Here is a 10463-nt window from a genome sequence, read left to right on the forward strand (position 1 = left end):
TAATGTTGCCCCCATGCACAGAAGGGTCTGCCCGAGCTTAACTAAGGCCTGTTCCAGCACCTGCTTGTCAATCGGACAAAGGACAACTTAGATTTGAATTACACTATGCCATCACAGATAAAGATCTCTGTAATCTCCACACAGACTATATTCTGCACCTGCTAAAACAATCCACTCTGTATGTCAACAAGTACACAACAGGCCCATTGTATTGTTCTCCAGAGATGAGGCAGCCAGTTGTTGCAAGTGAGTGGGCGTGGCTGGAAAGGCAGATGTGGGACCAACAGGGCCTTTCTACTCCAAGTAAGAGGAAACTTAGAGAGCCAGCAGCTAAAACTGTTGTGAACTACAACCCATCATGCCTATCTTTAATAGTTATGATCAAAAATACCCCCCCAGGTTAGTCCCATCATTGCAGTAAGCTAGAGATCTGTCTTTGACAGGAATAAGCTATGTGAAGATTTAGTGGTAATTCCCAATATCGACCTCAAAAGTCAGGAGTATTGTCAAACATCATTAGTTTTTCTTAAAGAAAAATTGGATCTATCATCCACAAATATAAGCTGTTTTTGAAACTCCCTACTGCTTTCTATCAATATCACTTCTTAGAATAATGATATCCATACATTTCTAGAAACACAACTCTCCTTTGTCTTCAAAGTATCAAGAAGCCTTCCCTTTTACAGGGGGTTAGAAGTTTCTCCCTTATGAATTTTATAAATGCAACCATGTCCCCATTTAGTCTTCATTTCTGCCATCTCAAGAGGCACTGTCATTTGAAGTCATCCTCTACCAACTTCTTGACTGGCCTCAGGCTTCCATAGCTGGGTTAGATGACTGGACTCCCGTATGTCCCATGATCCACATGGTGGTACTGACCAGCGGTAACTAGCACTGCCAGGCTGAGCTGGTGTGTCATGTCCCATCCCCCACCCCATCATGCTAGTTCATTGGAGGGACAATGATAATGCCACAGACTTCAATTCACACGAAAAATCTCAAAAGAGATTCCTGAGTGGAGCTGGTAAGAACCAGACAGATTCCATGGCAGGCCTCTGCCTCACAGACTGGCAATATGCACTGGTTATCTATACAATGCTCTTCTTCTAAATCTTTCTCGCAGCTTTCTTGCTATGTTTTTCATTGTTGCTCTTTGATCAGTACAATCAATCAGCCAACAAGTGTTTGTGGGTCTAACGAATGAAGAACAGAGAAATAGGAGTTAATGTTGTTGGGAAAAACATAACTAACATATGAAACAGCTAAAGAATAAGGTAAGACCAATAATCAAGTGTTAAGATGGTGATTCAGATTCTAAGGAGTATTTAAGTGGTCAGAGAAGAGCTCCCTTGGGAAGCTGGTGGCTGCTTGAAACTGCTCCCATAGCAGCTGTTAAGGATCGCTTTAAGGAAGAGCTGTGCTTGGTACAACAGGAAGCACCCAAGGATTAGAGACACACAATAGCCCTTGGTACCATATAATAGAAATAAACCTTTGCTATAAGTCCTCCCTGATATGGACGGCTATCTGTCTCCCTCTTACATAGTACCTACATCTAGAGCATAGTAAACATGTAGAACCACCCATAAGAGTGGTTCAAGGTTCTTCTGATAACATTCAGAGTTTTCTGAGAGGGAAAAATTTTCCTAAAAACATAATTTAAAACCAGTCTCTAGATTTACTGATATGGGAAGGTTAGAGGAAAATGTATAACTGTTTTGCACCAGTAGCAATGGGGAAAATTAACCAAGTGGACATTTTCAATCCTGGTATGATGAGCCATCCTCTCACTAAGGAGGGCCAAAGTCTCTATTCAGGCAAACCTGCTAAGTACCGTGTTTCCCCGAAAATAAGACGTAGCTGGACAATCAGCTCAAATGCGTCTTTTGGAGCAAAAATTAATATAAGACCCTGTCTTATTTTACTATGATATAAGACCGGGTCTTATATAATATAATATAATATAATATAATATAATATAATATAATATAATATAATATAATATAATATAATATAAATTATCGGGTCTTATATTAATTTTTGCTCCAAAAGACACATTAGAGCTGACTGTCCGGCTAGGTCTTATTTTCGGGGAAACAGGGTAGTTGCCAAATTTCAGTTATAATAACAAATTTTACATTTCAATTATAACAAATATAACAAATTTCAAATATAACAAATAACAAATTTCATTTTTAATATACTCCTGCTCGAGAACTTAGAACAAGTTCCTGCTGCCTATAATATTAAGACCCAAACTCCACAGGACAGTATTCTGAGGTTCTTTAGTAAATGACCTTATCTAATCATCATCATAAGGTTCATGTCTTCTCATTGCTCAGATCCAGACGCATCCCCCCAATTACCCTGTATTTACTAGCTTCTTGCTGTTGCAAGAAGCGTAAGGTGCCTCCTTTGTTCTTAAACACAATATTCTCTGAGGAGAAAGATTTAGTTCTCTTCTCTCCCTCAATAAACATCTCAACTGTTATCAGCAAGCTGGGGGACATCCCTGTTCTTTGTGCTCACTTTCTCAAAATAGAAGACCACTATACTCAATTAAGAGATTCTGAAAAGATGAGAGATGTATTCAGTGGAGACTGACAGTGTGAAACTTGTTACCATAAAAGGTAGTAAAAGCTGAAATATACAGATAAATTCTGAATGACAGAACCACAAAGAATTGTTAAAGGAAAGCACACTCTTCAGGAGACATACAACTCAACCTTTCTCCAGGAACATGCTTTATCATGAAGTTCAACTTAGCTAAGTACTGTAACAGATTGATATCAAAGAAGCAACTACGCCTTTCTAAAACCGTGATTTGGTTGGCCAAGTCACAGACAGAATCTTGGGCTAAATGAAGCATAAGACTGAACCCCCACAAAGCAATTCTCCAGAGAATTATCTCTGGGTTAGAGATCATGATAAAGTCCCTTTTTCCTCTTCCCAAACTCACCTTAGGAACTTCAGGAACCTAGACCTCATCATTATAAGCACAGATATTCTGCGACATCAGAGTTTGGCTTTGGTCTGCATATGTCTTCTCAAACCTGGTAACTCTGTGTTGTCAGATTGCCTTTTCTCTTCCATCTGCTCTCAGGGACATGGTGCCCTTTCATCAGGATTATCCACAGAGTAACAAGGCAGGGAGCACACATGACTTACTTTTCCTCTGAACCATCCTGACTCTGGCAGCAGAGATTAGCAGTGGCCAAAGAGGTGATGGTCCCTCATAACTCACAAACCTTACTTTCAGATGGGATTCCCTGTTCATTCCAGAATGCTGTCAGTGTTCCACAAACATGCCTTCATTTTCTACAAGCATGAGCTGGGAGGCCCAAATAACCTAGATGCCACTATGTAACATATGTAACAAACACTAGCTAGAAAGGACATATAAGATACTGGTCTAGCATTGGGCACTATGTGCATCTTTAGTAATCTGAATATCTTCAGGACTCCATATTCAAAAGCTAACAATGAGATGAAAGATAGTGTCATATAGAGGCATCGGGCTGGCCAACCAATCTTAAAGTAACTTCACTTTCTGGGCCTGGTTTCTTCACCTGCAAAAGGGTGGGGATAGTCTCCAAGGCCCCTTCCAGCTCTAGTATTCTATGATTCTGTGAGTAAAGACTGTTATATTTTAAGTGCATCCAGAATGTATTAATTCTGCAACATTTATTGACTACCTACTCTATATAAGGCCTGGTGGAGGGCACTGTGGAGGCCACATAGACATAGGAGATAGTCCCTGACATTGAACTAGCTCAAAGTATAATAACCATAGAATTCAGAAATATAAGAAATGTCAAATGATTATATGTTAAATGAGTTGTATGTACATTTAGTCCTACGGATGCAGAAATTACTGGAAAGTTTTCATGAAGACTCAAGAAAGGGCTTGAAAGAGGTAGAATTTGGATAGGCTAGGACTGAGACACTGACTAAGTAGCACTACAAAGCTTTTTTCAGTTCATTCAATTCAATTACTCCTCTGTACCTCACAAGCACCCATGAGGGTCAGTGCAGCAGGGTTTGATAGTGCCTTGATAAGATTTCCTCTATATACAGCACAGTGAGGCATAAGCACTGATCATAGCAGCAAATAGCTTCTACTTCAGGGGTCAAGAATCACATAGTCATTCTTGTCACAAGAGAAGTCTGAGGACTTTGACTCCACTAGCAATCTGGTCACAAAGTTAAAAGCAGCAACTAGGGAGCCAACTCCAGAAAACAGTGCCCTTGGTCCTTTCCCCAAGCTTTATCAGGAAGTGGAGTTTGCTAAATAGCACATTTGCCTTTCAGTAGCTGGATAGTTCACAGGTTGCCACCGTTATTCTACTACAGTGTCCTGACATTTCCGGCCAAGCTGGTGGCTATGTGTTCATCACATAAGCTGACAGGGTTTAGGCAGAAAGGACTGAGAAGGGTTCATGTGCTCACAGCTGAAACTGGCAGATACACTCACATTGCCAAAATACCTAAGAATAAATTAGGAAATTTTTTAAGCACTGTATAATTTTGACTCTGTTTTTAAATTCAAATACATTCACCATAGATACAATTACATTTAAATGCATAAATATATTTAAATACAGCTACCTACTGGCAATCTTCTCTCCTTTTGTATGTGTGTATTTGACTCTTTGAGATAGACACAAGAATTATACAGAATTTTGGACTCTGCGAGTTGCAAGAGGCTTAGTGATAATCTAGTCCAATTTCCCATCCTGGGCAGGAATCTACTCTGTAACAGAAATCCTGAGAGATGGCCACCCACCTTCTTTAGAAGCACTTGTAAGAATACAGAGATAACTATCACATGGATGGACAATCTTTTTTCATTCTATGTATTCAACCTACTGTCTGTCCACTGAAAATTACTAGTCCCTCCTTTGAGACGTCTAAACATGTAAAGGCAAGATCTAAAAATAAAAAGATGTCCATTGGCACTACTAACACTGCATGTTTTCAATCAAGGGGCGCCCACACTCCTGACCAGATTTCCCAAGCCATCTGGCTGACCCAGGGCTATACCACATACAGCTGTACATCAACTCACACTGGTTCCTAAGCACTTGCTGCAAGCAGGACCCTGTTACTAAAATGCAAGTCTAGATATGCCTCAGGATCTGGACTCTCTTCCCCAGGGCAAAAATGCAGCAGCCAGAGCAGGTGACGTCTATGCTCCTGGACCATCTGAGGATGAAAATAGACAGCTCTTTGTCACTGATCTTTCAGACACCCTTACCTGCCTGAAGAAGGGGGCTAGATCAGCTAACTTCCTGAGGTCTCGCTAAGTTCTAATACTAATGAAGGAGCCCATATTCTGCCTCCCAGAAACTATCCTCAGCTGGTGGTTGGGAGTAAATTACAGACTCCAGAGAAAAAGGTTGACCATTAAGTGACTTCATTCTTCAGAGGTATGCTGGATTCCCTCGTACAGCCTGTCATTGGATAGGCACAAGGCAGCCAGCACCTAAAGTCTCTCTCTCTCTCTCTCTGTCTCTCTGTCTCTCTGTCTCTCTGTCTCTCTCTCTCTCTCTCTCTCTCACACACACACACACACACACACACACACACACACACACACATTCACAAACATATTCCACCATTCTCAGTAAAAAAGATTCATCACCAGTGTCTTCTCCCCTTTGGTCAGAGTTATACTTCCCCATTCCACTCTTCAGCTAATACATTTACTTCCTTCTCCCCCTTGCCTTCTCCCTCCCCCAGGCCTACCCCCCAAAAAATATTCATTCTATTGCTGAAACTCGAGGCAGTTTACAAGCAACCTTACCCTTCATATCTGGGGGCAAAGCATGAGAAATAACTTGGGGGGAAAGTCATCTTGGTAGAGAACTCAACCTGCCTCTGTCAAATAGTAACTTGGCTAATTATAAGCTTTATCCCACAGGCAGTTTTCTTCAGAGGCCTTCGGGGCCTAAGAGGAACAGATGAAAATCAGACTCTGCCTGGCTCTCAGATACAAAAAGGGCCAGGCACAAATACCTCCCAATTTCAAGTTCCCTTGGCCAGTCAAACCAGAGGTTTCCTGGGTCCAGAATTACCAGCTCCCTCAGGGCCTAGAAACAAATATTTCTGTTTTGAATGGTTCCAATCACACACAAAAATAACCATGGAATACTATTCGGTGGTAAGAAAAGATGAAATAGGTCCATTTGTGACAACATGGATGGATCTTGAGATTATAATGCTAAGTGAAATAAGTCAGACAGAAAAAGCAGAGAACCATATGATTTCACTGATATGTGGTATATAAACCAAAAACAACAAAAGAACAAGACAAACAAATGAGAAACAAAAACTCATAACACAGACAATAGTTTAGTGGTTACCAGAGGGTAAGGGGGGAGGGGAGTGATAGATGAGGGTAAAGGGGATCAAATATATGGTGATGGAAGGAGAACTGACTCTGGGTGGTGAACACACAGTGGGATTTATAGATGATGTAATACAGAATTGTACACCTGAAATCTATGTAACTTTACTAACAATTGTCACCCCAATAAACTTCAATTTAAATAAATAAATAACCAGAAGGCAGAGGGGTGGGGGGCAAAAAGAGCTAGTGATTTGGTGGGGCATGGAGTGAAAAGAGAGGGGGGATGATAGACAGCAGAGTTCAACTCTGAACTTCCAAAAAGAAGCAAGGCAGGAATAAAACAAAGAAAACTTGGAGAGAAGGGTCAGGAAAAGGGGGAAATTTTCAACGTTATACATATGCATGCCTAACTGAACATAATCACTTGTACTACACAAAAGTACACACACACACACACACACACACACACACACACACACTCAGCCATGAAACTCAGACTGGGATGCAACTAAGAAGCCATAATCAAACTGGTTGACTTCACCAAATACTTCACAAAGTCGGCAGCAGCAGCAACCAAAGTGCATTTCATTTGACAATGCACTTTTCCTAACCTTGTCATAAACTGGGTCTCCCTCCTCTCCCTACTGTTACTCAAGCCAGCTGCAACCATCAAGAAGTCTGGCAAATAAGCCAAAAAAAATGCTCTTGATGTACTGGGAAATCCTGAGTCCCTTACAGAAGAAGGACAGAAATGAGCCCAGAGACCAGAGCTCATTTTAACTACCCACGAAGGCTAGCCAAGGAGCCTCCTCCTCCCTGCTATGGCCACGCTGCAGCATGGGAGCTCTAGTTCCAGGTCATCAGCATACAACAATTACAGCAGGCTCACAGTCTAACACATCTCTTGGCTCCTCAAGGCTCTCTTCATAATAACCCCAAACCAATTAGCATTGCTCCCATCCCTAGAGTGTACAGCATTCTCAGCATACCCAGAAGTCAAGTCACAGTACCCTAGAATCCACCTGGCCACCTCCCTAGCACGGTGGCCTACACAGACTTCAAACGGTGGCTCTAGTACTGGCTATTACATTATATCACACACACGCATACACATACACACACACACACACACACACACACACACACACACACACACAAGTAACTCCAAGGTTGGTTTCAAGCACACACAAAATAGTGTTGTTTACGTTGAGTGATTTTGAGTGAAAGAGCAACTCACACTTAATAAGCACATATGTACCACACACACAGCTAGTTTGTGGCACAGCTGAGGCTGGGACCAATCTGCATGTTCCCAGTTCAGTTGGCTTTTCAATTTAATAGTTAGCTGAGAGCTGAGCCCTAAGGAAATAGGACCCAGAATAACAGAATAGGTGAGTATAGTGGGTGGACTTATGACCACAAAGGGTGCCTCTGGGCTCCAGAGGCAGTCTGTCACTAAGCACCTAAGGAGACCACTGAAAAGGGGAGTTGAGAAACAAAGACAAACTCCTTTATTTCCCAAGTGTGCCTGGGATAGCCCCAAATCTATGCTATAAAATTGATCAAAAGTCTTGGTCTTTTTAGGCAGCACGTACTCTGCTATAAGCAGAAAACAATGAATTAACTTGGCATGATCTATAGACACTGCTCAGGAGGACAGTGACAACCATCCAAGGACCATCCACAAACTCCCCAGAAAGAAGGTTCTTCCCCTAGACCCAGAGCAACCATTATCAGGCAATTCCGCTCAATGGAAACTCACTCGAAGGCGAAGAAGAGTGTACATGTCCCCAGGATGAGGAAGAGGGTCAAGTAGAAGATGCCCTTTTGCCGGGCCATCATGACGCGGCCATCGCAGCAGAAGGTATTCCTGCCTGGGAGTTTCTCCCATTTCCGTGTCACCTTCTTTCTCACCACGATCACAGACATGATTGGAATTCCGGGTCCAAATGGGCTTTGTGATTATAAGAGGGAAGAAACAGAAGCTGAGCCCAGCTTTGAAATCACGTTGCCTGCTATTGCTTCCACTGGGTCAAGCATCATCAAAAGTCCAATTTTTAGCCCTAAGAAAAAGCACACACACACACATGAAAATGAGGCAGGAACATGAAAATGCAGTTCAATCCTCCTTTCCCGGAGGCAGAAGATAAGCACTACCTGAAAGGGCGGGGGTAAGGAAGCGGGAAAAGTATATTTCCAATCTATGTTTGTCCTCTAAAGGAGAAAACGTTAAAGATTCTCAAAAAAAAAGAAGGGGGCTAGTATATCTTCTTAAAGAAACCCCTATGCTTCCAATTCAATACTGATGATTTGTTCATCATAGATCCTTGGAGTTAGAAGGGTTTTTATTGGTGATAGCCCCAATTATTTTGTGTTGGAAATGAGTAAAGTGAAGACCAGCAAGAGGAAATAACTTAGCCAGGGTCACACAGCCACAAAGCTAAGCTAAGAAAATGCGTGTGCAGACTTTCAGTCCAGGGCACTTTGCACTATACCACATTGTTTTATAATCATCATTAAGAGGATTCTAAAAATAATAGTAGTTTCTGTCCTAGGAGCCATTCCCTCCTCTCTGCATCTTCACCTTTTTTCTTCAATAAGCCACTCAAATATGAATCACATCAGGGAACAAGTCCTCCTCTGGCAGGGCTAAGAGGTTCTGGACACTTCGGATACATACTCAGGTTGTGTTTACTCAAAACAGATTTCCCCTAATCAAACCCTAGGTAAATCCCTGAATCTGGGAAATAAACCAATCTTGCTGGTCTAGCCTAACATTTGTAGGAATCTTAATGAAACCACATCAAAGACCTGTAGGTGGAAGGCTGACTTAAGCAGGAAAGGTTCTGGAAGGGTTGGAGGGGAGGTGCAGAGGGAGACGGCAGCAGTTAACAACAGTCATAAAGGTGCTTTCTGGGACGTTTCATCTACTTAGCATCCTGAATCCCCAGGCCAGTCTTTCTCAGCCACTGCCACCCTTTCTCCTCCCCTCAAGTGTGGTGCTGTGGCTCTCTATTTACTGACACTACATGCCCCCACGCTGGCAAGACTGAAGCGGAAGCCTGCAGCCCGACTGACTGATGAGAAAAAAACAACTTGAAATCATTCCTGGGTCAGAGAGGGCAAGGTTCCAAATAGAGACTAGACGATCAGCCGAGGAAGGAGACGGTGGAGGGCTTAGGAAAGGGGAGGAGACACCAAGGTGCAGAGAACACTTCCTTTGTGTAAAACTAACCTGGAAAACAATTTCCTGATAACCTGGCCCAGCGGGAGGAGAGACCAGGAAGGGGAACCGGGCCTGAGAGAACAAAGATCAAAATCCGTCCAAAACCAGCGACCCACCCACCCGCCGGGGATCGAGGCCTGAGTCTGCGACTGGCAGCGGGCGCGGCCTCAAGAGGCCAGCCCTGCCTCCGCCACGCAGCGGACCACCGCCCCAGGCAGCTTGGGACGTGCGCCACCTCCACAAGCTCGTACACACTCACACACGCCCCGCCACGTGTAGTCACCCACGGCTGGGGGGCTAGGCTGCTGGCGACTTGAACAGAGCAGTGCCAAGGTTCGCGCGTCCCGACGCAGCAAAGGGGTTGGCAGCCCACCACGCGGCCAAGCCCCGGGGCCCCCACCCCCACTCCCCCCCCTTGTTACCTGAACCCGGGAGCCCGAACTCCGCGGGGCACTGAGGGCAGGAGTGGACTGTCCTAGGGGACCGCGTCTGCCGCCCGAGGTGGCAGCGACGTCTCCTCCCCAGCCCGGAGGCTACCTCCTCCTGACAAGGGGCCCCTACAGTCGGGGCCCTAAAACAGCTGTGGCGACAGCCCACCGCTGGCAGAATGGAACGCTCCTCACGTCACCAAGTCGTTCCAGTAGTTGCTCGCCTTCCATTGGCTGATCGGCCTCCGCGTTTCAGCCTCTGCCACCCCTGCCCCGAACTACCATTGGCTACTCCAACCGCCAGTCAACGATGCCTCCACCCCACTCCACCACCCATCTCCAGGCTTCGTGCCCACCTGCCAAGCCACTACCAGCCTCCCTTTGGCTTCCGAGCGCCAGTACGTGAAGTGTCGCCTTCTATTAATATAGCTACACAGAGACAGAGGTGAAGGGTAGG

The 10463-nt window shown here is 44.1% G+C and overlaps 1 protein-coding gene across 2 annotated transcripts in view; it reads right to left on the reverse strand.

Moving 5' to 3' along the window:
• The window catches only part of ZDHHC9 (zDHHC palmitoyltransferase 9), a 57178-nt gene extending 46991 nt beyond the window's left edge, over positions 1 to 10187 (reverse strand). Inside the window, exons 1-3 of one of the 2 annotated variants that reach the window (XM_074323204.1) lie at positions 10001 to 10187; positions 9588 to 9650; positions 8115 to 8415 (exon numbers count right to left, since the gene is read on the reverse strand). In XM_074323204.1, the coding sequence (XP_074179305.1) occupies positions 8115 to 8281 (167 nt within the window). In that variant the 5' untranslated portion in view covers positions 8282 to 8415; positions 9588 to 9650; positions 10001 to 10187. The remainder of the gene's footprint in view (positions 1 to 8114; positions 8416 to 9587; positions 9651 to 10000) is intronic. The other variant, XM_019717012.2, reaches the window with a different exon arrangement.
• Positions 10188 to 10463: the final 276 nt, after the last annotated feature.

The sequence above is a fragment of the Rhinolophus sinicus genome, chromosome X (genome assembly GCF_036562045.2).
Source record: "Rhinolophus sinicus isolate RSC01 chromosome X, ASM3656204v1, whole genome shotgun sequence".
Taxonomy (NCBI): Eukaryota; Metazoa; Chordata; class Mammalia; order Chiroptera; family Rhinolophidae; genus Rhinolophus; species Rhinolophus sinicus.